Genomic DNA, 27,384 nt, shown 5'->3' on the forward strand with positions numbered 1-27,384 from the left:
CTCTCTTCCTCTCTCCCCCTCTCTCCCTCCCACTCTCTCTGTCTCTGTCTCTCTCTCTGTCTCTCTCCCCCCTCTCTCTGTCTCTGTCTCTCTGTTTGCCTGCCTCTCCCTCCCTCCCCCTCTTTCTCTTCCTCTTCCTCTCTCTCTCTTCCTCTCTCCCCCCCTCTCTCTGTCTCTGTCTGTCTGTCTGCCTGCCTCTCTCTCTCTCTCTCTCTCTCTCTCTCTCTCTCTCTCTCTCTCTCTCTCTCTCTCTCTCTCTCTCTCTCCTTTCTTGCACTAAGGACTAGGCAATTGTGGTTAAGAGACTTGCCAAGGGTTACCCAGCTACGAAGTGTCTGTTGAGATCACATTTGAACCCAGGACCTCCCGTCTCTAGCTAGCCCTGGCTCTCAATTCACTGAACCTCCTAGCTGCCTCCTTCTCCTCCCTTTCCCCTTTCCTCTTCTTTCTCTCTCCATCTTCTGCCTTCCCTCTCCTCCCTTTATCTGTTCTTTCTCCTCCTTTCCTCTCCTCCTTTTCCCTTTTGGTTTAAACCCTTACTTTACATCTTAGAATCAGTACTGTGTTCTAAGGCAGAGGAGCACTAAGGACTAGGCAACAAGAATTAAATGATTTTCCCAGGGTCACCCTGCTAGGAAGTATCTAAGAGCAAAATTGAACCCCTGATCTCCCATCTCTGGCCCTAGCTCTCAATCCACTGAGCCACCTAGCTGTCCTCTTCCCTTCTTTTTTCTCTTTCCTCTTCATCTTCCCCTCCCTCTTTCCCCATTTCATCTCCTCCTTTTTCTTCCCTTCTTTCCTCTCCTCCATCTTCTCCCTGCCTTTGCCTTTCTCTTTTCCTTCCCTCCTTTTTCCCTCTCTCCTCTCCTTTTCTTCTCTCTCTTTCCTTCCTTTCGCCCCTCTCTACCTTCTCCCCCTCTCTTCCTTTCCTCGGTTCGTTCTTCTCCTCTCCTCTCCTCCCCTTCTTCTTTCCTTTTCCCCCTCCTCCATCTTCTCCCTCCCCTCTCTTCTCTCCGTCTTCTCTCCTTTCCTCAACTGAAGGGGAAAGGTTTAACAGATCTCCTGAGTGGCGACCCCCCCCCCCCCGCCCTCCTCCAATTCTTTCCAGCCTTCTCTACTGTTTCACCCCTGCCCCTCCCCCTTCCCTCTTGACCCAGGGTCTGAAGCTCAGGATTTTTTTGGGGGAGGGGGTCTGTACTAGAAGGGAAAAAGAAGAGACCCGGGGTCCAAGGAGAAGAAGGGGGGAGCCAGGGGGCACTGGAGGAGAGAGGGGAGAGAGAGATGGAGAGATAGAGAAATGAGTGAGAAAAGGAGGGGAGGGGGAGAGTCATAGGGGGTAGGGAAAAAGGAGGCAGTGGAAAAGAAGAGAAAGAACTAGAGAGTCCGAGAGAGCCCGAGTGGGTGGAGGAGGGAGGGAATTTTGGTTGGGAACTGCACCCTTAGAGGGAGTCCGGAGGGTCGGGCTCCCGGCGCCCCTCAGGTTCCAGTCTGGCTTTCGGAGGGGGCGGGGCTTAGAGGGGCGGGTCTGGGGTCTCTCTCGCTTCTCCATTGGCTGTCTCCCGGCTGCCCGGCTTTCTCTAAAGTGCTGACTGCGGGTGGGAGTCAGAGGGACTAGCAGTCCGCCTCAGGCTAGCCCCAGAGCTCTCTATTCTGCCCTTGGCCTCGACGGAACCAGGGGAGGGTGAAGACTCGAGGGCACCGGGGTGGGAAGGAGGTGCGCCTCGACAGGCTTAGCCTTGGCAGCAGCTGGGTGGAGTTCCAGAGCGAGGACCCCGTCAGGGGCACCCCGGGGCACCCCGTAGGCTTCCCCCGACGCCTCGTGGGCGTTTTCAACCTTGAGGGAAGAAGGCGACCCCTCCCATCATGGAGTCCGGCGCGCTCAGCAGCGGCTGCCCTCAGAGTGCGCCCACCGGGCCCCAGGGGCTGTTGGACGGCAGTGTCAGCGAGTCCACCCCGCTCTCGCTCCTGCCCGACAGCTCAACTGACCTCAAGCTGGCCCTCACCACGGTCAGTAGCGATCTCGAGGAGAAGAACTCCTCCCTGAGGGGCCTCTTGATCTTCGGCTACCTGGCCGTCATCATCGTCTCCCTCGTCGGCAATTTTCTGGTGTGCAAAGTGATCATGAAGCGCAAGCGGGTCCACTCGGCCACCGGGCTCTTTATCGTCAACCTAGCCGGGGCCAACGTCCTGATTACTGTGCTCCACACTCCTTTCACCTTGGTAAGGGAGGAGTGGGGGTGGGCTGGGGTGAGTTTTGGGGGGAGGTAGGAATAGAAGGACCGAAAACTAGGCAGGAGTGGGGGGGGGGCGAGGGGTGTTGGGGGGGGCAGGAATAGGATAATGGAGAAATGAGGCAGGAGTGGAGGTGGGCTAGGGTGAGTTTTTTTTGGGGGGCGGGAATAGAAGGACCGAAAACTAGGCAGGAGTGGGGGGGGGCTGAGGGGCGTTGGGGGGGGGCAGGAATAGAATAATGGAGAAATGAGGAAAGAGTGGGGGTGGGCTGAGCTGGGTTGGGGGCGGGTCAGGAATAGAACGACCGAAAACTAGGCACGAGGCACGGTGGGCAGATCCCCGGGTTACACTTTTGCGCGGTTAACGGCTATCTAAGGGAGATTGTAGACTAATTTACGGAGCGCTTTGAGATCTGGATAGATTCCCGCCCCTCCTCCTTCTTCAGGCTAGGGGAAAAGCCGCGTTACCTGAAAAGGGGGAGGGGGGGCGAGGTGGAGTAGACAACGACCACTCAATCTGAAAAAAACCCCAAAGCCTGGCTGACTTTTACACCTCTAGTCCCAAATCCCAGCGTTTCCTTCATCTCCCTTAGCTTTTCACATTTATTGAGGCAAAATTCAGAGAACACTGGCCGTCTAGGCCGAGGAGCTGTGTTCGAGTCCCTCCTACTTGCCCTTTCCCTCTCTAGGTCTCCCTTTCCTTCTCTGTCGGGTGAGGACACTTCACCTTTGCCCCCCCCCAACCCCCACCAGTCTGCTCTCCTTCTTCACCTCCTTTCTCCTTTTACTTTGCCTTCCTTCTCCCTCTTTTCCTTATGCTCTCTTGTTATTGTTGTTGTTGTCGTTGTCGTCCTAGTGGTAGTCGTCTGGAGTTTTCCCGCTTTCTTCCGACTTGGTGACACCATTTCAGGTTTTACTGGAGGGATTTGCCGTTTCCTTTCCCAGGTCATTTTACAGAGGAGGAAACTGAGGTAAACAGGGTAAAATGACTTGCCCAAAGTCATACATCCAGGAAAACCTGAGGTCTGGTTGGAACTCCGTTCCACCTGACTCGAGGCCTTAGCACTCCATGCACTATGTGCCACAGGCCTCCTCCCCTCCTTTTATTCTCCTCACGCGGCCATTTACGCCATTTACTAGGTAGGGCAAAAGGCATACCGTGGGATTCGCCTGTTTGTAAAAGTTTCTTGGCGAGTTCTCTTTGGGTCCTGTTCCTGGGGTCTGGTCTGGGTTCTCTGGTCTGGCTGAAAATCCCAGGAGCCGGTAGAAATACAAACACACCCTGGGCAAGTCTGTTCACTTTAGGGGCCTCAGTTTCTTCATCTGTAAAATGGAGAAACCTTATTCCAATCTACTGCACAGGGTGATTCAGAAACAAACTTCCTTAAGGAACAAGAGATAGTTTTATATAACAGATAGAATATATAATTAGCTATAATATTTAATGCTGTTATATAATAACATATATGTTATATATTATATATATTAACAACATATATATGTTATATATACAATCCATATACGATATAAAATAAAAAAATAATATATTATGCTATATATAATGCAAAATGTATTATAGACATCAATTTCATTTTCTCTATATGAAATATAATTATATATGTTCTATATAATACAACATAATTATGCATAATATCACATACTCTGTATTATGTATAATTTCACTATATTATCATCACATATAATGTAAAATATTATATATAATCTCACTATATAATAGAAAATTTAATTATATAGCTAACACAATATAATTATGTATAATATTAAATGAAATTAATATTATATATAATATAAACATAAAATGTAATTATGTATAATATAAAATGAAATTAATGCTCTATATAACAGAATATAATTTTGCCTAATAAAATGAAATTAGTGTTATATATACTACAATATAATTATATATACTATAAAGTGAAATTAATGTTATGTAATATAATTATATATTATAAATATAGTTATGTATACTGCATAATCTTATATAATACATTATTTACTATAAAATAAAATTTTACATATATAATTTTAGTTTGTTGTATATAATCCTATAACATAAAATGTTATCTATAACTCAATGTAATTATAATACAAAATGAAATTAGTTATATATAATACAGGTATAAATCTTACAAAATGTAATAATATATATGTTATATATAATACAACATGATTATAGATATTATGAAATGAAGTTATGCTAGATTATTTACAATTTCACTTTATATTACATGTTATATGTATAATATGATATAATTATGTATAATGCAAATGAAATTAATGTTATAGATAATATAATTATATAGTCTATAATGCAATGTAATTCTATGCATTATAAAATAAAATTGCATTATATTATATATAATTTCATTTTCAATTTTATAGTCATGTAGAATAGAAAATTTACTTATATAAAACACAATATAATTATATATAATATAAAATGGAATTAGTTATACATAATGCAACATAAGAATCTATTATAAAATGAAGTCATATAATATGTCTAATTTAACTTCATATTATATAATATAAAAAGTAATTATGTATAATATATAATGTTATATAGAACCAAGCATAATTACATATACTATATGTAATCATATACTTATATAATATATACTATATATAATTATATACTTACATATAATTATATACTATATGTAATTACATACACTATATGTAATTATATACTTATATAATATATACTATATATTTAATTATATACTATATGTAATTACATATACTATATGTAATTATATACTCTATGTAATTATATATTACATATACTATATGTAATTTTATACTATAAATGAAAATAATGTTATATATAATACAACATATAATTATATAAACTTTATAATGTTACATGGAATTATACATAATATAAAATGTAATTCTAATGTCATTTTCTATTGTATATAATTATACATAATCAAATGTAATATAATATAATATATAGCATTTTACAATACCATATCATTATATGTAGTATAATATGTCATATGACTTAGGGCACTGGAGGTGACTGGGCCCATCTTGCTTTGAGGGCTCTCCGTACGGTACGGTCTTGAGGAGGCATTCGTAGTCCATTTGGGGAGGTCCGGCTCAGTGGTAGGGATTGCCAGAAGAGACCAGCTTTTGCCTGCTCCAGAATGGGACTCTTAGGAAATGTGATGCCGAGCTGGATGCGATTATCCTAATATTTCTAAGCTGGAAGAGACCTTATAGGACCCAGCCAGCCCTGGCCCGCCATTTCCCAGAAGAAACCGAGGCTCTCTCTCCTTGAGGAGATGACTTGTTCAAGGTCTCCCAGTAGTCAGGTGCAAAGCTAGAACTTGAACCTGTAAAGGCATCCAGTGAAGCATCATTGCTTCAGGGGTTCACACATGCCTGCCCTTTCACATCGATTTGAGTAGATTCTCCGGCGTTCGGGATGAGTCTGCAGCGTCAGGCCTCACTTCCTGTCCCGTGACTCCTTCCTCATATACGCCCCCCCCCCCGCCCCGCCCCGGGAGGTAGGGCTGCACTTGGGGCTCACCTGGTGTGCCATCTCTCGTCCGCAGGTGAATTTCATCAGCAGCACTTGGGTCTTCGGGTATATGATGTGCCAACTCAGTCGTTTTGTGCATCACTGCTCTGTCAGCGTTTCTGTGCTGACACTTGGAGCCGTAGCGCTGGACCGACACCAGGTACGTACGGAGGGCCTCTGGAGCCCACCTGGGGAGGAGGTGGGGTGGCTGGGCGGAGACTGACTCAGTGTCTGGGCGTGGGGCTCAGATCACCAGCTGGGGTCTCAGCAGGGGACAGGAAGCCTTGGCTCATGGCTGTTGGAAAGCACATTGAAGCCTCAGCTCATTGGTCATTAGCACAAGCCTTGAAGGGAAGCCAGACATGGGGGCACTTGGGTGGTGGCTCCGGGGATTGAGAGGCAGGCCCAGAGATGGGAGGTCCTGGGTTCCAATGTGGCCTCAGACACTTCCCAGCTGTGTGACCCTGGGCAAGTCACTTCATACTCATTAACCCTGACCACTGTTCTGCCTTGGAACCTATACACGGTGTTGACTCTGAGAGGGAAGGGAAAGGCTTAAAAACCAGACCAAACCAACCCCGAGGAGGGCAACCAGGCTGGGGAAGGGCCTTGAATCCACGCCACATGAGAACCATGTGAAGAATTGGGGATGTTTGGCCCCAGAGCAAGGCGTGCGTGTAGAGGGGGCAGATGCAAAGAGACTGTTCTGAGAGTGAGTGGGATGGCTTCCTGGGGGATCTTCAGGCAGTGGCCAGAGAAGACTTCTTAGGCATGTTCTCATGTACTAGGATGTTATTGTATGTATAGGTTTGACCACATGACTATGGAAATACTTCCCAATTTCAAAGTCCGTGACTCAGTCTGAAATGACTGACGCAGCTGTTTCCAGATGAGGAGGAGGAGGAGGAGGAGGAAGTATAGAGTTGGGAAAAAGAGGTGGGGTGAATCTGGAACGGGGAGAGGAACATAGAATAAAAGATGTCCAGGTCATCTAGTCCAATCTTCTCATTTTACAGATGAAGAAACTGAGACCCAGAGAGGTTAATGATCGCTAAAATAACAGAGCTAGAAGTAGGAAAGTCAGAATTTGAACCCAGCCCACACTTCAGAGCCTGAACTCTTTCCACTGCACCACACAAACTCTCCAAGAGTGGGAGGAGGATCAGTTTCCCCCTCTGTCAAATGAGAAAGTTGGACTGTGTGATCTTTGGGCATTGTCTGATAGACACTTTCTAGGCAACAGTGAGTTTGTTTCTCAGTAACTTGCCCAGGGTCACACAGCTGGGAAGTGTCTGAGGCCAGATTTGAACCCGGACCTCCCGTCTCTAGGCCTGGCTCTCATTCCACTGAGCTACCTAGCTGCCCCCAATAGTTAGCATTTATAGAGAGCTGTAAGCCTTGCAAAATACTTTGCAAAAATTACTGTATTGTATCTGATCCTCACAATGACCCTGGGAGATAGGTGCTATTAATTATGCCCATTTTACAGATGAGGAAACTGAGGTAAATTGAGGTGAAGCTATGCCACCTTTGCTCTTTTATTAGTAGTATGGTCTTGGACAAGTCACCAGACTCTTCTGGCCTCAGTTTCTGCATCTGTTGAATGATGGGGCTTAGCTTAGATGATCTTTAAAGTACGTTCACATCTAGATCCTGTGGCCCTCTCTTAGTGTGGCTTTCCTTCTTGGATGACCTTCCCCACACCAGATTAGATGGCCTCTGTGGTGCCTTTCAGCTCTAAAGCATTGGGTCTCGGCAAGTGCCTTTGTTCTCCCTCAAAGATGCTGCCCTCACTGCTGGCAATAGTCTGCACCGACCCATTTATACTCCTATCCAGTCCCCTTTTTGGACGAGGGCAAGCCAGCTGGTTTGGGGGTCAGGGGTACAACCAGTGACTGGGAAACAGAGAAGGTCACTGGCCCTTGGGACCTTGGCGGTATCCCCATCATTCCCTGCCACCTAGCTGCCTGATATCCGACCCTTGGTTTGCAAGAAGGACTGGCCTCTGAGTGACCATAAGCCACATTCTGCCCCGTCATATGGCCCTTCATTATCGCCCAACTGGATCACTGTTTCAGTGGCTTCTTGGGGCCCCTGCCCTCTCCCCACTCCATTCATCCTTCACGTTTTGTCCAAACGGGCTTTCTTCGATCTGGCCATGCTATTCTTCTGCTTTAAGAGTTTCAGTGGCTCCCTATCACCCGAGTTTCAAAGTCTCCAGCCTTCTTTCCATCAGCAAACGTTTATTAGATGTTTTCTGCGTGCTGGGCACTTTGCTGGGGCCGAGGGACAAACTTACATCCTCGTTGCCCTCAAGGAGCTTATATTCTTCGTGGCAGAGGACACACGCACGTATTAGCATCTGTGAGCCACACGCCAGGCAGACATAGAGTAACCTTGGAGGGAAGGGCACCAGCCTCTGAGGACGCCACGAAAGGCCCCCTTCCAAAGACGGCACCTGAGCTGAGTCCGGAAGAAAGCCAGGGACCACGAGGGCCAGAGATAAGGCAAGAGGGCATTTCAGCAATGGGACAGTCAATGCAGAGGCATGGAGATGGGAGAGCGAGTGGCATGGGCTGGGGCGCAGCAAGGAAGTAGAATGTGGGGAGGCCAGTAATGTGGCAGAGGACCTGAAAGACTGGAAGGCCCAGGCTGGGAAGGCTTAAATGGCAGAAAGAGGAGATTCTGTGTGATCCGAGAGGTAATAGAGAGCCATTGAAGTTTATTGATAAGGTTAGTGACCCGGTTGGACTTAGGAGCTACAGAAAGTTCTTTGGCCACCGTGTGGAGGGTAGGTTGGAAAGGGGAGAGACTCCAGGCAGGGAAGCTATTGCAGTGATCCAAGTGGGAGGTGATGAGGGTCTGAACTCAGTGGACATATATGCAAACAGAGAGAAGGGGATCTATATATCTACGTATCTACACACACATGTATGTATAAATACATGTATGTATAAATACATACATACATGTGTGTGTGTATATGCACCCATACATGATGTGGGGATAGAGAGAAAAGATTTGCCAGCTGATCTGATTGGGCATGTGGGGTGAGAGAGAGTGAAGGGCCAAAGATGCCACCAACGTTTGGAATCTAGGTGGCTTGGAGGATTACTGACCCTGGACAGAAACAGCGATGATCGGAAGAGTCTGGACACAGTTGGGGGGAAGATGACGAGTTTTGGTTTGAACACGTTGAGTTTCAAGTCCTCGTGGAAGATTTAGCTGTAGATGTCCAAAAGGTAGTAGTTGACATGGAACCGAGACTCAGGACACAGTCCAGGTTTTCAGTCAAAAGGATATGGGGAAAGGAGGGCAGGGAAAAGGGGAAGACGTCTATATTCTAAAACCATTATAGCAGCTCTCTGTGTGGTAGCAGAGAGCTGGAAATCGAGGGGACGTCCATCAACTGGGGCATGGCTGGGCACATTGTGCTAGGTGGTTGTGATGGAATACGACTGCACTCTAAGAAACACTGGCCAGGTTGGTTTTTTTACCTTCCATCTAAGAATCAACATATTGGTTCAGAGGCAGAAGAATGGGGGTCAAGTGATTTGCCCAGTGTCATAGAGAAGTGTCTGAGGACACATTTGAACCCAGGACCTGTGACTCTGGGCAAGTCACTTAAACTCCATAGCCTAGCCCTTACAGCCTTTCTACCTTGGAACCAAAATACAGTATTGATTCTAAGATGGAAGGCGAGTGGTTTGGTTTTTTTTTTTAATTTCTTTTCATTTTTTATTATCATGCAAAACCCACTTCCATATTGGTCATTGTTATAAGAGCAAACTCATGCGTTCTCCCAGTTCTGCTTATTTCAGTCTGCATCAGTTCCTGCACATCTTTCCAGCTTTTTCTGGAATCATCTGGCTTATCATTACTTAGAGCATGATCGTATTCCACCATCAGATACCACAATTTGTTCAGCCATTCCCCAAGTGATGGGCATCCCCTCATTTTCCAATTCTTTGCCACCACAAAAAGAGCTGCTATTATAAATATTTTTGTACAAGCGAGCCGTTTCCCCCTTTTAATTATCTCTCTGGGGTATAGACCTGGTGGTGCTATTATTGGATCAGAGGGTATGTACAGTTTTATAGCCCTTTGAGCATAGTTCCAAATTGCCCTCCAGAATGCTTGGATCAGTTCACAACTCCACCAACAATGCATTAGTGTCCCAATTTTGCCACATCCCCCCCCCCCCCAGCATTCATTATTTTCTTTTATTGCCAAACTGGCCAATCTGATTGGTATGAGGTGGTACCTCAGCATTGCTTTAATTTGCACTTCTCTAATCAAGAGGGATTTAGAACATTTTTCATATGATTATTGATGGCTTTGATTTCTTCATCTGAAAACTATTCATATCCTTTGACCATCTGTCAATTGGGGAATGACTTGTATTCTTATAAATTTGACTTAATTCTCTCTGAATGTGAGAAATGAGACCTTTATCAGATAAATTTATTATAAAAATCCTCCCAGTTTGTTGTTTCCCTTCTAATCTTAGTTATACTAGTTTTGTTTGTACAAACCCTTTTCAATTTAATATAATCAAAATTATTCATTTTACATCTTCTAATACTCTCCATCTCTTATTTGGTCATAAATTCTTCCTTTCTCCATAGATCTGTCAGGTAAACTAGTCTGTGTTCTCCTCATTTCATTATGGTATCACTTTATATCTAACTCATGCATCTTTTTTGACATTATCTTGGTATATATATAGGATGTGAGATATTGGTCTGTACCTGGCTCCTGCCACACTGCCTTCCAATTTTCCCAGCAGTTTTTATCAAATAGTGGATTTTTGTCCCAAAAGCTGGAATCTTTGGGCTTATCATAGACTGTCTTGCTGAGGTCGCTTGCCCCCAGTCTATTCCACTGATCCTCCTTCCTGTCTCTTAGCCAGTACCAAGTTGTTTTGATAACCACTGCTTTGTAATATCGTTTGAGATCTGGGACTGCAAGTCCTCCTTCCTTTGCATTTCTTTTCATGATTTCCCTGGATATCCTTGATCTTTTGTTCTTCCAAATGAACTTTGTTATTATTTTTCCAATTCTATACAATATTTTTTTGTCTTTTGTTAGGCATGGCACTAAATAAATTAATTTAGGTAGGATGGTCATTTTTATTATGTTAGCTCAGTCTACCCATGAGCAATTAATCTTTTTCCAATTATTTAGATCTAGTTTTAGTTGCGTGGAGAGTGTTTTGTAGTTGTGCTCATATAGTTCCTGTGTTTGTCTCGGGAGATAGATTCCTAAGTATTTTATATTGTCCAAGGTGATTTCAAATGGGATTTCTCTTTCTAATTCTTGCTGCTGAGCTGTGTTGGAATTATATAGAAAGGCTGATGACTTATGTGGATTTATTTTGTATTCTGCAACTTTACTTAAGTTATTCATTATTTCAACTAGTTTTTTAATTGATTCTTTAGGATTGTCTATCACCATATCACCTAAGAAGAGCAAAAGTTTGGTCTCCTCCTTGCCTATTTTAATACCTTCAATTTCTTTTTCTTCTCTAATTGCTACTGCTAGTGTTTCTAGTACAATGTTAAATAGTAGAGGTTATAATGGGCATCCTTGTTTCACTCCTGATCTTATTGGGAAGGCTTCAAGTTTATCCCCATTGCAGATGATGTTTGCTGATGGTTTTAGATATATATACTACTTATCATTTTAAGGAATGACCCATTTATTCCAGTGCTTTCCAGTGTGTTTTAAATAACTTTTTAGTTTTATCTTTATTTTATTTTAATAACAAATTTACACAAAAGTTTCCCAAAGTTATAGGATTCATGCTGTCTCCCTCCCTTCCTACCTCCTCCTTCCCAGAGTTGACAAGCAATTAAATCTGGGTTGTACATATATTATCATGCAAAACATTTCCATATTCCTTTTTGTAAGTGAATAATCTCATAAAACCAACAGCTCAAATCATATACACAAATAGTCAAGTGATAAATCATATGTTTTCTTCTGCATTTCTACTCCACCAGTCCTTTCTCTGGGTGTGGAGAGCATTGTTTTTCATAAGTCCCTCAGAATTGCCTGGATCATTGAATTGCTGTTAGTAGCAAAGTCGATCACATTTGATTGTTTCACAGTATTGCAATTACTGTGCATAATATTCTCCTGGTTCTGCTCATTTCACTCTGCATCAGTTCACAAAAGGTCTTTCCAGTTATTTCTGAAACTGTCCTGTTCACCATTCCTTACAGCACAATACTATTCCATCACCAGCATATACCCACAATTTGTTCAGCCATTCCCCAAATGAGGGACATCTCTTTAGTTTCCAATTCTTTGTCACCATGAAAAAACACAGCTATAAATATTTTAGTACAAACAGGTCCTTTCCCATTTTTTATCTCTTTGGGATACAGATCTAGAAGTGGTATAGCTAGATTAAAAAGTATGCATTCTTTTATAGCTCTTTCAGCATAATTCTGAATGGCCTTGCAGAATGACTGGACCAATTCACAACTATACCAACAATGCATTAGTGTTCCAATTTTGTCACATTTCCTCCTACAATTAATATTTTCCTTTACTGTCACATTGGCCAATATGATAGGTGTCAGGTTGTTTTAATTTGTATTTCTCTAATCAGGAAGGATTTAGAACATTTTTTATATAATAGTTTTGATTTTTTATCTGAGAACTATCTATTCATATCCCTTGATCATTTGTCAATTGGGAAATGACTTGGGATCTTAAAAATGTGACATAGTTCTTTATGTATTTGAGAAATTAGACCTTTATCAGAGAAATTTATTATAAAATTTCCCCCCAGTTTGTTGCTTCCCTTCTAATCTTGGTTGCATTTGTTTTGTTTGTACAAACATTTTTAAATTTAATATAATCAAAATTATTCATTTGACATCTTGTAATGTTCTCCATCTATCTCTTGCTTAGGCTTAAATTCTTCCCTTCTTCATAGATCTATCTACCAGGTGAACTATTCCATGTTCCCCTAAATTACTTATAATTTATATTTAAATCATATATCCATTTTGATCTCATCTTAGTATATGGTGTGAGATGTTGATCTAAATCTAATTTTTGTCATATGTTTACCAATTCTCCCAGAAGTTTTTGTCAAATAGTGAGTTCTTATCCCAAAAGCTTGGCTTTGGGGGTTTATTAAACACTGGATTGCTGAGGTCATTTACCCCTACTCTATCCATTCATCCACCCTTCTGTTTCTTAGCCAGTAACAAATTGTTTTCATGATCACTGCTTTATAGTACCGCTTGAGGTCTGGGACTGCCAGGCCCCCATCCTTCACATTTTTTACAGTGCATTTCCTTGATGTTCTTGACCTTTTGTTCTTTCAGTTCAATTTTGTTATTTTTCCTAGTTCTATAAAATTGTTTTTTGGTACTTTGATAGGTATGGCACTGAATAAGTAAATTAATCTGGGCAGGATTGTCATTTTTATTATATTAGCTTGGCCTACCCATGAGCAATTAATCTTTTTCCAATTGTTTAGATCTGAGTTTGTGTGAAAAGTGTTTTGTAATTGTGTTCATATAATTCCGGCATTTGTCTTGGCAAATAGATTCCCTAATATTTCATATTGTTTAGAGTGACTTTAAATGGAGTTTCTCTTTCTAACCCTTGCTGCTGAGCTTTGGTGGTAATTTATAGAAATGTTGATGATTTGGGTGGGTTTATTTTGTGTCCTGCAGTTTGCTAAAGTTGTTGCTTATTTCAACTAGCTTTTTGGTTGATTCTCTAGGATTCTTTAAGTAGACCGTCATATCATCCGCAAAGAGTGACAGCTTGGTCTCCTCATTGCCTATTTTAATACCTTCAATTTCTTTTTCTTCTCTAATTGCTAAAGCTAACATTTTTAGTACAGTATTAAATAATAGAGGTGATAATGGGAATCCTTCCTTTACTCCTGATATTATTGGGAAGGCCTCTAACTTATTCCCATGGCAGTGACACTTGCTGGTAGTTTTAAATAAATAGTACTTATTATTCTAAGGAAAGGCCCTTTTATTCCTATGTTTTCTAGTGTTTTCAGTAGGAATGTGTGTTGTATTTTGTCAAAGGCTTTTTCTGTATCTCTTGAAATCATCATGTGATTTCTGTTAGTTTGATTATTGATATGGTCAATAATGATGATGGTTTTCCAAATTTTAAACCAGCCTTTCATTCCTGATATAAATCTCACAAGGTCATAGCAAAGAATTCTTGTGATATATTTATTGTTGAGTCTCTTTGCTAGTATTTTATTTAAGAATTTTCATCAATGTTCATTAAGGAAATTGGTCTGTAATTTTCTTTCCTTTTTTTGTCTTCCTGGCTTAGGTATCAGTACCATATTTGTGGTATAAAAAGAATTTGGTAGGATTCCTTATATGCTTATTTTATCAAATAGTTCATTTAGTATTGAGATTAATTGTTCTTTAAATGTTTCATAGCATTCGCTTGTGAATCCATCTAGCTCTGGGGATTTTTTTTCTTGTGGAGTTCATTGATGGCTTCAATTTGTTTTTCTGAGATGGTATTATTTAAGGATTCTATGTCTTCTTTTGTTAATCTAGGCCATTTGCATTTTTGTAAATATTCATCTATTTCACCTATTTGATCAGATTTATTGTTATATAATTGGGCAAAATAGTTCTTAATGATTGTTTTAATTTCCTCTTCATTAGAGGTGACGTCACCCTTTTCATTTTTGATACTAGTAATTTTATTATCTTCTTTCTTTTTTTAAATTAAATGAACCAATATTCTATTTTATTTGTTTTTTTAATAGAACCAACTTCTAGTCTTCTTTATTAGTTCAATTGTTCTTTTACTTTTACTTTTATTAATTTCTCCTTTGATTTTTAGGATTTCCAATTTAGCCTATGGATTGTTAATTTGTTCTTTTTCTAGTTTTTTTTGGTTGCATGCCCAATTCATTGACATGCTTTTTCTCTATGTTATTGATATAAGCACTTAGGGATATACATTTTCCCCTGAGTACTGCTTTGGCTGTATTTATAAACGTTGATGATGTTGTCTCCTCATTGTCATTCTCTTCAATGAAATCAATGATTGTTTCTATGATTTCTTCTTTGACCTACCAGTTTTGAAGAATTAGATTATTTAGTTTCCAATTAATTTCTAATTTACTTCTCTATGAAGCTTTGTTGATTATAATTTCTATTGCCTTATGATCTGAAAAAGCTGTGTTTATTTTTTCTGCTTTTCTGCATTTGGTTGTGAAGGTTTTATGCTCTAGTACTTGATCAATCTTTGTATGTGTATCATGTGCTGCTGAAAAGAAGATACATTCCTTTTTATCCCTCTTCAGTTTTCTCCAGATATCTATTAAATCTAACTTTTCTAAAATTTCTTTCACTTCCCTTACTTTTTTCTTACTTATTTTTTTATTAGATTTATATAGTTCTGAAGAGGGAACGTTGCGGTCCCCCACTAATATAGCTTTACTATCTATTTCCTCCTTAAACTCCTTTAGTTTCTCCTTTAAAAATCTAGATGTTATATCATTTGGTCCATATATTGATATTTCTTCATTATCTATACTTCCTTTTATCAAGATGTAATTACCTTTCTTATATTTTTAATCAGATCTATTTTTGCTTTAGCTTTATCTAAGATTATGATTGCTACTCCTGCTTTTTTTTGTCTCAGTAGAAGCCCAATAGATTCTGCTCCAGCCTCTTCCCTTTACTCTATGTGTTTCTACCTGCCTCAAATGCATTTCTTGTAAACAACATATGGTAGGATTCAGGTTTTTAATCCACTTGGCTATCTGCTTCTGTTTTATGGGTGTATTCATCCTATTTACATTCACGGTTATGATTACCATAAGTGCATTCTGCTCCATCTTGATTTCCTCTTTTAATTCTGCCCTTTCTCTTTTCACTCTTTCCCTCTACACCAGTGTTTTCCTTTTTAGTCACTCTCCCCCTCCCCCCTCCCTTAAATTACTCTCTTCCCCACCATTCCTTTTCTTATTCCCCTTCTAATTCTCTATAGGGTAAGATAGAACTCTATATGCCAGTGAATCTGTCTGTTCTTCCCTCTCTGAGCCAATTCCAGTGAAAGTAAGGTTTAAGTATTACCCATCACCACCCTCATCCTCCTCTCCACTCTAATCGTTTTTCCCCCTTGCCTCTCTTTATGTGATATGATTTCCCTCATTTTACTTCTCTCTTCCCATTTCTCTTAGTACAATTCTCTTTTTCAGCCCAGTTTTTTCACATAACATCCTAAACAGCTTACTACCATACTCTCTGTCTCTGTAGACTTCTCCTAACTACTAGGATAATGATAACACTTTTTAGAGTTACAAATATTATCTTTCCATATAGGAATATAAACATCCGACCTTATTGAAGCCCTTAAACTTTTTCTCTTTCTTATTATGCTTAATTTGTATTTAGTATTTGGACATCAAAATTTCTGTATAAGTCTACTTTTTTTTTTCTTCAGGAATACTTGTAAATCTTCTATTTTATTAAATGCTCATACTTTCCCCTGGAAGTATGTAGTCAGTTTTGATGGGTAGGTGATCCCTGGTTGTAGGCCCAGTTCCCTTACCTTCCAGAATATCATATTCCCAGCCTTCTGGTCCTTCAATGTGGAAGCTGCCAGATCCTGTGTAATCTGGACTGGGGCTCCAGGATATTTGAATTGTTTCTTTCTGACTGTTTGCAATATTTTCTCTCTGGTCTAGGAGCTCTTGTTTCTAGAGTATTTTTTTCATGGTTTCTATACTTTTATTTTATTTTATTTATTTATTTTTAGAAAATTTTATTCAGTCAATTTAGAATATTATTCCTTGGTTACAAGAATCATATTCTTTCCCACACCCACCTGCCCCCACCCTTCCCATAGCTGATACACAATTCCACTGGGTATTACTTGTGTCCTTGATCAGAACCTATTTCCATGTTGTTGATGTTTGCAATAGGATGTTCATTTAGAGTCTACATCCCCAACCATATATCCCTCGACCCATGTGATTAATCAGTTGTTTTTCTTCTGTGTTTCTACCCCCACAGTTTTTCCTCTGATTGTGGACAGTAGTCTTTCTTATAAGTCCCTCAGAATTGTCCTGGATCATTGCTGCTAGTAGAGAAGTCCATTACATTTGATTGTACCACAGTGTATCAGTCCCTGTGAACTATGTTCTCCTGGTTCTGCTCCTCTCACTCTGCATCACTTCCTGGAGGTTGTTCCAGTCTCCATGGAATTCCTCCACTTTATTATTCCTTTGAGCCCAATAGTATTCCATCACCAACATATACCACAATTTGTTCAGCCATTCCCCAACTGAAGGGCATCCCCTCATTTTCCACTTTTTTGCTACCACAAAGAGCGCAGCTATGAATATTTTTGTACAAGGCTTTTTTCCTTATTATCATAGCAGTGCTATGGCTGGATCAAAGGGGAGATATTCTTTTGTCGCCCTTTGGGCATAGTTCCAAATTGCCCTCCAGAATGGTTGGATCAGTTCACAACTCCACCAGCAATGAATTAATGTCCCTACTTTGCCACATCCCCTCCAGCATTTATTACTTTCCTTTGCTGTCATGTTAGCCAATCTGCTAGGTGTGAGGTGATACCTCAGAGTTGTTTTGATTTGCATCTCTCTGATTATAAGAGATCTAGAACACTTTTTCATGTGCTTATTAATAGTTTTGATTTCTTTGACTGAAAATTGCCTATTCATGTCCCTTGCCCGGTTATCAATTGGAGAATGGCTTGATTTTTTGTACAATTGATTTAGCTCTTTAGAAATTTGAGTAATTAGATCTTTGTCAGAGGTTTTTGTTATGAAGATTGTTTCCAACTGATTGCTTCCCTTCTAATTTTGGTTTCATTGGTTTTGTTTGTACAAACCGTTTTTAATTTAATGTAATCAAAATTACTTGTTTTATATTTTGTGATTTTTTCTAACTCTTGTTTGATCTTAAAAATCTTTCCCTTCCCAAAGGTCTGACAAGTATACTATTCTGTGTTCACCTAATTTACTTATAGTTTCCTTCCTTATATTCAAGTCATTCACCCATTCTGAGTTTATCTTGGTGTAGGGTGTGAGGTGTTGACCCAAACCTAATCTCTCCCATACTGTCTTCCAATTTTTTCAGCAGTTTTTTTTATCAAATAGTGGATTTTTGTCTCACAAGCTGGGATCTTTGAGCTTGTCATAGACTGTCTTGCTGAAGTCATTTACCCCAAGTCTATTCCACTGATCCTCCTTTCTGTCTCTTAGCCAGTACCAAATTGTTTTGATGACCACTGCTTTACAGTATAGTTTGAGATCTGGGACTGTAAGTCCTCCTTCCTTTGCATTTCTTTTCATTATTTCCCTGGATATTCTTGATCTTTTGTTCTTCCAAATGAACTTTGTTATAATTTTTTTCTAATTCAATAAAAAAGTTTTTTGATAGTTCAATGGGTATGACACTAAATAAGTAAATTAATTTGGGTAAGATTGTCATTTTTATTATGTTAACTCGTCCCACCCATGAGCAATCAATGTTTTTCCAATTGTTTAGATCTAGTTTTAATTGTGTGGAGAGTGTTTTGTAGTTGTGTTCATATAGTTCCTGTGTTTGTCTTGGCAAATAGATTCCTAAGGATTTTATATTGTCTAGGGTGATTTATAATGTAATTTCTCTTTCTAGTTTTTGCTGCTGAAATGGGTTGGAGATATATAGAAATGCTGATGACTTATGGGGGTTTATTTTGTATCCTGCAATTTTGCTAAAGTTGTTGATTATTTCAACTAGCTTTTTAGTTGATCTCTAGGATTCTTTAAGTAGACCATCATATCATCCACAAAGAGTGATATCTTGGTCTCCTCATTGCCTACTTTAATTCCTTCAATTTCTTTTTCTTCTCTAATTGCTACTGCTTGTGTTTCAGAAAAAGAAATCGAATAAGCCATCAATCAACTCCCTAAGAAAAAATCCCCAGGGCTAGCTGGATTGATTCTCAAGGGAATTTGATCAAACATTTAAAGAACAATTAATTTCAATGCTTTACAAACTATTTGGCAAAATAAGCAAAGGAGGAGTCTCATCAAATTGTTTTTATAACAGAAATGTGGTGTTAATACCTAAGCCAGGAAGACCAAAAACAGAGAAAGAAAATTACAATTTCCTTAATGAACATAGATGCAAAAATCTTAAAATAGTAGCAAAGAGATTAGAGCAATATATCACAAGGATTATTCATAGTGGGATTTATATCAGGAATACAAGAAACCTATCAGCGTAATAGATCATATCAATAATCAAACTAGCAGAAATCACCCAATTATCTCAATAGATGCAGAAAAAGCCTTTGACAAAATACAACACTCATTCCTATTGAAAACACAAGAAAGCATAGGAATAGGAGGGCCTTTCCTTAAGATAATAAGCACTATTTATTTAAAACTATCAGCAACTGCCATCTGAAATGGGAATAAGTTAGAGGCTTTCCCAGTAAGCTCAGAAGTGAAGCAGGGATGCCCTTATCACCTCGATTATTTAATATTGTACTATAAATGCTATCAATAGCAATTAGAGAGGAAAAAGAAATTGATGGAATTAAACTAGGCAGTGAGTAAATGAAACTATCCTACTTCACAGATCATATGATGGTATACTTAGAGAATCCTAGAAAATCAATTGAAAACTAGTTGAAATAATTAATGACTTTAGCAAAGTTGTAGGATATAAAATAAATCCAAATAAGTCATCAGCATTTCTATATATTACCAACAAAGTCCAGTGGCAAGAGTTAAAAAGAGAAATCCCATTCAAAATCACCCTAGACAATATAAAATACTTAGGAATCTATCTGCTGAGCCAAACACAGGAACTATATGAACACAACTACAAAACACTCTCCACACAATTAAAACTGGATCTAAACAATTGGAAGAACATCAATTGTTCTTGGATAGGCTGAGCTAATATACTAAGAATGACAATCCTGCGTAAATTAATTTACTTATTCAGTGTCACACCTATCAAACTATCAAAAAACTATTTTAGAGGACTAGAAAAAATATGGCAAAATTCATCTAGAAGAACAAAGGGTCAAGAATATCAAGGGATCTAATGGAAAAAAGTGAAGGAAGGTGCCCTGGAGTACCAGATCTTTAACTGTACTATAAAGCAATAATCATCAAAACAGTCTGGTACTGGCTAAGAAAAAGAAGGGTGGATGAATGGAATAGACAAGGGGTAAATGACCTCAGCAAGCAGTACTTGACAAACCCAAAGACCCCAGCTTTGGGGAATGGTTGGGAAAATTGGAAAAGAGTATGACAAAATGTAATTTTAGATCAACATCTCACAACCCATACGAAGATAAGCTCAAAATGGGCATGTGATTTAAACATAAAGAGTGCTTTTATAAGTAAATTAGGGGAACATAGAATAGTTTACCTGTCAGATCAATGGAGAAGGGAAAAATTTATGACCAAACAAGATGTAAAATGAATAATTTCTATTATGTTAAACCAAAAGATTTTGTACAAACAGAACCAATGCAACCAAGATTAGGAGAGAAACAACAAACTGGGGAAATTTTTATAATAAATTTCTCCCAGAAAAGTCTAATTTCTCAAATATATAAAGAACTAAGTCACATTTATAAGAACCCAAGTCAATACTCAATTGATAAATGGTCAAAGGATGTGAACAATCACTTTTAAGATGAAGAAATCATAGCGATCAATAATAATATGAAAAATGTTCTAAATCACTCTAGATTAGAGAAAGGAAAAGAAAAACAACTCTCAGGTAGCACCTCACACCAGTATGATACTAAACAAAAGTTATAATTGTTGGAGGGGATGCGGCAAAACAGGGACATTAATTCATTGCTGGTGGAGTTGTGAACTGATCCAACCATTCTGGGGGGCAATTTGGAACTATGCCCAAAGGGTGATAAAAGAATATCTACCTTTTGAGCCAGCAATACCACTACTAGTTATTTATTTATTTTTAGTTATTATTATAATATTAATTTTTAATTAATTAATATTTTATTATTTTATTAAATAATTTTAATTTATATAATAAACATTAAATAAATATTAGTTTATTATTATTATTATTAAAAGATTAAAAAATGAGAAAGGACGGGTTTCTACAAAAACATTTATAGCTGTGCTTTTTGTGGTGGCAAAGAATTGGAAACTAGAGGGATGTCCATTGTTTGGGGAACGGCTGAACACATTGTGGTCTATGATGGGGGTGAAATACTCTTGTGCTAAAAGGAATAATGAACAGGATGATTTCTGGAACTGGAAAGACCTCCATGAACTGATGCAGAGTGAAAGGAGCAGAACCAGGAAAACCTGATGCACAGTAACGGCAATATTGCGGAATGACCAGCTGTGATAGACTCAGCTGCTAACAGCAATACAAGGGTCCAGGGCAATTCGGAGGGATTTACAAAAAAGAATGCTGTCCACCTCCAGAGAAAGAACTGTAGGGGTCAGGATGCAGATGAAAACATCGGATTTATGACTTGTTTATTAGGGTATATGATTTGGGTTTTTGGTTTTATAAGATTATTCATTTGCAAAAATGAATAATATAGAAAACTATTTTGCACGATAAAACATGAATAATCCAGATTGAATTGCATGCCAGCTCCAGGAGGGGGAGGGGAGAAGGAAGGAGACAATTTAGATCCCAAAACTTCAGAAAACTTATGTGGAAATTTGTTATTAAAATTAAAAGTTAAATTAAAAAAGGAATCAAGGCTGTGTATTGGTTCCAATGGGGTTAGGGTTGACTTGCCCAGGATCATGCAGCTAGGAAGTGTCTGAGGCCAGATTTGAACCCAGGACCTCCTACTTCTAGGCCCGGTTTTCAATCCACTGAGCCACCCAGCTGCTCCCACCCCTACTTATTCTTTTGAGCTGTATTCAAATGCTGCCTCCTGTACAACAACAAACTCTTTTTTGCTTCTCCTTGCCCAATACTCTTGGCTCACAGAGAACTCTATCCGTGCTTTAGTGACCGTATCAGATAACGGTGTATATCCCGGTCCCAATCCGTAAGCACCAGGGCGGTGTTAGCCCTCAGAAGCCCGTGAATGCCCCGTTTCCAGCGGCTGGCTGGGCTTTGGTCCTCTGAAGGTTCCCTGACAAAGGTATTTCCCCTCTCCTGGCCAGGTCACCATGCATCCTCTGAAGGCCCGGATGAGCACCATGAAGGGCGGTCTCTACATCATCGTCATCTGGATCATGGCCAGCTGTTTCTCCCTACCACATGCTCTGTACCAGAGGCTGCCGCAGTTTGCTACGTGAGTGCGCCGGCCGGGGAGGTTTGCTAGTTCTTCCTCATTCTCCCAGGTAGCTGCTAGAGCAGAGAAAGTCACCTGGAGGACCCCAGCGGTAGAGAGTGGGACCTCTTCATACAGATGGTTAATATGAGTCTTCTTCCAAACAGTATCTCTTGTCCCTTTCCCTGTCTCTCCTCCCTTAGCTCTCTCTAACTGTCTCCCTCTCTGCTGGGTGCTTCACATGTGGCAGGAATGTTTAAAAAACATCTAAAAAGATCCCTCACTTTCCATCTTAGAATCAGTATTGTGTACGGGTTCCAAGGCAGAGCAGTAAGGGCTAAGCAATGGGGGTCAAGTGACTTACCATGGGGCATGCAGGTAGAAAGTATCTGAGGCTAGATTGGAATCCAGGACCTCCAACTCTAGGCCTGGCTCTCTATCCACCAAGCCACCTAGCTACCCCCCAGTAAGAATGTCTCAAGGAAGAAGTGGGTAGGTAGAGAACAATAATTTATTAACACCTACTATGTGCCAGGCACCGTGCTAAGCATTTGATCTTTAGAGCAAGCTTGGGAGGTAGTAGGTACTTATCATTATCCCCTTTTTACAGTTGAGAAAACTAAGGTGGTTGGAAGTGAAGTGACTTGCTCAAGATCCCACAGCTAGTTAGTGTCTGTGGCTAGATATGAACTCAGGTCTTCTTGACTCCAAGCCCACTATATCCACTGAGCCACCTAGGCAAACAGAGGATAAGTGACTTACCCAAGGTCTCCTAGTGAGGCAGTGTTTGAGGACAGACTGAGCTCATGTCTTCCCAAATGCAGGCCCAATGCTCCATCCACTGAGCTACCTAGATGCCTTTAGAGTCAGTAGAAATGGGAAGAAAATGAGAAGGAAGAGAAAAGACTGGAAAGGAATATAGTGCCTACTATGTGCCAGGCATATGCTGAGCACTTGGCAAGCATTATCTGAGTGGGCAGAGAAAAGGCAAATGAGCAAAGAAGGGGCCCATGAAGACCATTTCCCAGTCATTTAGTTGAGGCACATCTGCGCTAATATGAGAGCTCCCCAAGAGTGCCAATGAGTCCGCTTATGAATTCTGCTTCCATTGGCCCTTCTGTTCCCAGAGATCAAGGTTTTCTGCTCTGATTAAGGCCATCAGTGAATGAAAAGGAATTTGCGTTTTATAATTATGCATTTCATACCAGGATCAGCAAAGACGTCCATGTTGGTGCATCTCTGAGCAAAGCAGCCAGCTTTTATGAAATCAACAGCGCACCAGATGTGCAATGGATGAATGGCTGTGCTAATTGTTATTCTCTTCTGGGATTGCTCGTTGCTGCTTACTTGGAATACATCTAGACATAAAACATTAGCCAGTTTGTAACTCATTCTGAGTGCCTGTTCAACGCAGAGGAAAAAAGCACTGGCTTCGGGTTCAAATCCTGCCTCTGTCACTCAGTACTTTGGGGGACCTTGGGCAAGACCCTTAATCTTTCTGGGCCTCAGTTTCTTTACCTATAAAATGACAGGCTTGGTCTCAGTGACCCCTCCCAGCTCTAAATCTGTGCCCCTATGAAGACCATGATGTGTAATCTTAGTTCGCACTTCAAGGAATAGGAAGGAAAGAAAGAAAGTAAACGTTCGTTAAGCTCCTCCTATGTGTCAGACCCTGTGCTAAGCACTTTACAAATATGATCTTGTTTGAGCATCACAACAACCCCAGGGAGGTAGGTGATATTGTTATTATCCCCATTTTATAGATGAGGAAACTGAGTTTAACAGAGGTTAAGTGACTTGCCTAGGGTCACAAAGCTAGGAAGTATCTGAGTCCAGATTTGAACCCTTTTGCCTCTTAGGCTTTCAGTCTGATAAAGCCTATGAACCCTTCCTTAGAGTCCTTTTAAATTTTTTTAACCCCTCACCTTCTGTCTTAGAATCAATACTATGTATTGGTTCCAAGGCAGAAGAGTGGTAAGGGATGGGCGATGGAGGTTGTGACTTGTCCAGGGTCACACAGCTGGGAAGTGTCTGAGATCAGATTTGAACCCAAGACCTTCCATCTCTAGGCCTGGCTCTCAATCCACTGAGCCACCCAGCTGTCCCCAAATTCTTTTAAAAAATGCATAAAATAAAATGCATAGGATTACCCAGCAATTACAGTGAAGGAAAGTGACTCCAGGCAAGGGTCAGGAAGAACTAGATTCAAACCAAGTTTGCCTTAGTTTCCTCATTGGTAAAAAAAAGCTGGAGAAGGAAATGGCAAAGCACTCTGGCATCTTTGCCAAGCAAAGCCCAAATGGGGTCACCGAGAGCCAGACATGACTGAATGAGAACAAAAATGCTCCAAGTGTTAGAAAAAATTCCTGGACCTCGAGTTTAGATGAAGGGGACTAAGATGGGGAAGGCGTTGGGTGGATGGAATGGGGGGCATTTAGTCTGGGAAAGGGAAAACTCAGGACCAGCCTGAACTGTCTGCTAAGCCATCACGCGGAAGAGAGAAGAAGCAGAACCAGGAGAACACTGGGCATCCACAGTAACTCGCTGTGGTATGATGATGATCGATAGACCACGATCGACTTGGCTATTATCGCCAATGCAATGATCTAGGACAGTTCTGAGGCCCTTAGGCTCACCACCTCCAGAGAAGGAGCTTCTAGAGGCTGCTGCAGATCAAAGTGGACCCTCTTTCTCCGGAGTCCATTTAGAGTTTTACTGGGGGGTCTGTTTATGGGAGCATTCTCTCACCAGAATGGCCGATGTGGAAGTAAGTACGTACATGTAGAGCCCAGATCAAATGATCTGGCATCTCGGGGTGGGGGAGGGAAGGAAGAGAGGGAGGCAATTTGGATCTTGTAATTTTGGAAAAGAAAGGTTGAAAGTTGTTATTATAATTGGGAAACAACATATCAAAAATAAAAGGAAAAATTACATTTATTTTTTTATTATATTATTATATATTATATATTATATATATTATATGTTATATATTATATATATAATATATATTATATTATTATAAAGAAAGAAAAAAGGGAGAATAGACTTGTTTTACTTCCCTTTAGGCTAGTTCAGAGCAAAAGAGAGTTGTTGGAAGCCAGATTTGCTAATAACCCCATGTTCTCCCAAGTTGAATGGACAACCTTGGGAGGTAGTGAGTTCCTCATCACTGGAAATCTTCAAGACTTGTTGGGAATATTGTAGAGGAGATTCAGGTTGTACTCGGTGATGTCTGAGGGTCTTTGGAGCTCTGACATACTGAGATGTTTTCCCTTGTGATCCTCTAGCTAGAAATGACTCTTGGGGCAAAGCCAAGTGGACCGTACTTGTAGATGTTGTGGGGTCATATGATTCATTGCCTCAAGGGTTCATAGAAAGCACTCTTTCAAACTCTCATGATGACTAATTAAGAAGCATTTCTTCGGTGCTTGCAGGGTGCCAAGAATTGTGCTATGAGAAAAGGGAATGACTGGGTAATCCGAGGTGGCATCCCCTGACTCTGTCTCTGATTGCTTCTCCTCCCCCTTCCCCTCTCTGTTTGTGTCTTGGGCACAGCAGGAATGAAACCGACCACGTGATCTGCATCCCCAAGTTCTCCAACACTTTGGATGTCGTCAGGAAGTACCTGGACCTGGGAACCTTCCTGCTCTTGTACTTCGTGCCCCTGGTGATGATCTTGGCCATCTACTCCTTAATGGCCAAGAAGCTGTGGCTGCGGAATGCCATCCGAGATACAGCAACCGAGCACTCCATCACGCGCCAGCAGAAGAAGAGAATGACCCTGAAGATGCTGGCTATGGTGGTGATTGTCTTTACCATCTGCTGGTTGCCCCTCAATTCCTACGAGGTGCTCCTGTCTAGCAGGGCCATCTATAGCCATGACGCCCTCTACTTTGCCTTCCACTGGTTTGCCATGAGTAGCACATGCTATAACCCCTTTATCTATTTTTGGCTCAACAAAAGCTTCCGCAATGAGCTTAAGATTGTCCTGCGTTCTTGGTGGAGGAAGGTGATGAGACGTAACCAGAGGCAGCCCCCCACCCCTTTCCGACGCATTTGGAGGGAATCCTACCCCTTCTGGGAGTCCAATTTAAGCGCTATGCCCAGTGAGAACCCCCCCAGTGGTACCGACCACACAGACATAGCTAATATCAATCCTGTTATAGAAATGACTTGATTTTCTGGGGTGACTAAGCTATCCAGTCCGAACAGGCCAGAGGTTGGGGCTTAAAGTGGGTTAGATTTAGCTACTCTGGGCTTGGGGGTAGGGCAGGCCAGATAGCTTAGGCCATTCTGGGATGAGAGGGTCATGTCTACCTCTCTTCTTTCAAGTCTTTCAACCATTTTCTTTTCTCTCATGGGTCAGGCCCATGGTTCATTGCCCTTCACTTAGTAAGGGATGGTTTACTTTTTCTTTTGATATTTTTTGATCCCTTATCCAGGCCTTAGTTTACCCACCACTCAGGAGGGACTTTTTGCTAATGTCCTGGATCTCGTTTGTTGTTGTTTGAAACCCAAACCCTGTAACATTAAAAAGTACATATAACCCTGGAGAAATTCCAGGAGATCTGTTCAGAAACTCTTAATAAATGTTTGTTGATATGCCGTGCAGTGTCATGAAAAGATCACTGATTCTCGACTCCAAGGAGCTGGGTTCGAAGCCAGGCTCTGTTACTACTTTTGGGACCCCAGGCCTCAGTTTCTCCCTCTGTAAAATCAGGACATTAGTTTAGATGAACTCTAAGTTCCTTTTATGCTCTAGATCAGTGATGGCAAAACTTTTAGAGATTGAATGCCCAAAGTATACCCTCATAACATGTGTGAGACACCCCCTTACCCCAGATAGGGGAGGGAAGAAGCACTCCCATTGGGCTGCTGGGCAGAGGGGCAGGTGATGGGAGAAATGTTCTCAGGTGTGGTGGAGAAGGGGAAGGGAGCAGTCCCCGCTGGCACATGTGCAGTAAGTTCTCTGCAGTAAGAGCTAGGCTCTAGCTCTAAGATCTTATTTGATGATCTGAGATCTCAAAGCACCTTATAAAGACCAGCCTGCCCAATCCCAACTCAGTATTAGCGAGAAAATGAGAGACTAATCATGCTTCACCCTTTTTTTCTCACATGGTTCACACTCAAAGTGATGCTTCAGAATCCATATGATTATTCTACTTCCTGACTCTCCTGCCTTTGATCCATTGGATTACAGACATTTGCATTATTGACTTTCCTCCCTTTCTTCACGTCTTTTTCTAGAAATAGAGAAAAATTGCATGACTAAGATAAAGACATCCCATCTTTTCCTAACTCTCTGGCCTAGCTTATTAGCAAGAGAGA

The 27,384-nt window shown here is 40.7% G+C and overlaps 1 protein-coding gene across 1 annotated transcript; it reads left to right on the forward strand.

The window, feature by feature from the left end:
- The first annotated feature begins 1,580 nt into the window (after positions 1–1,580).
- Positions 1,581–26,661, forward strand: LOC103098396 (G-protein coupled receptor 83-like). Its single transcript, XM_056808793.1, has 4 exons — positions 1,581–2,220; positions 5,816–5,941; positions 21,947–22,077; positions 25,615–26,661. Exons 1-4 carry the CDS (start codon positions 1,864–1,866, stop codon positions 26,231–26,233), a joined length of 1,233 nt encoding a protein of 410 aa, XP_056664771.1. The 5' UTR covers positions 1,581–1,863; the 3' UTR covers positions 26,234–26,661.
- Positions 26,662–27,384: the final 723 nt, after the last annotated feature.

Source organism: Monodelphis domestica, chromosome X, assembly GCF_027887165.1.
Source record: "Monodelphis domestica isolate mMonDom1 chromosome X, mMonDom1.pri, whole genome shotgun sequence".
Lineage (NCBI taxonomy): Eukaryota > Metazoa > Chordata > Mammalia > Didelphimorphia > Didelphidae > Monodelphis > Monodelphis domestica.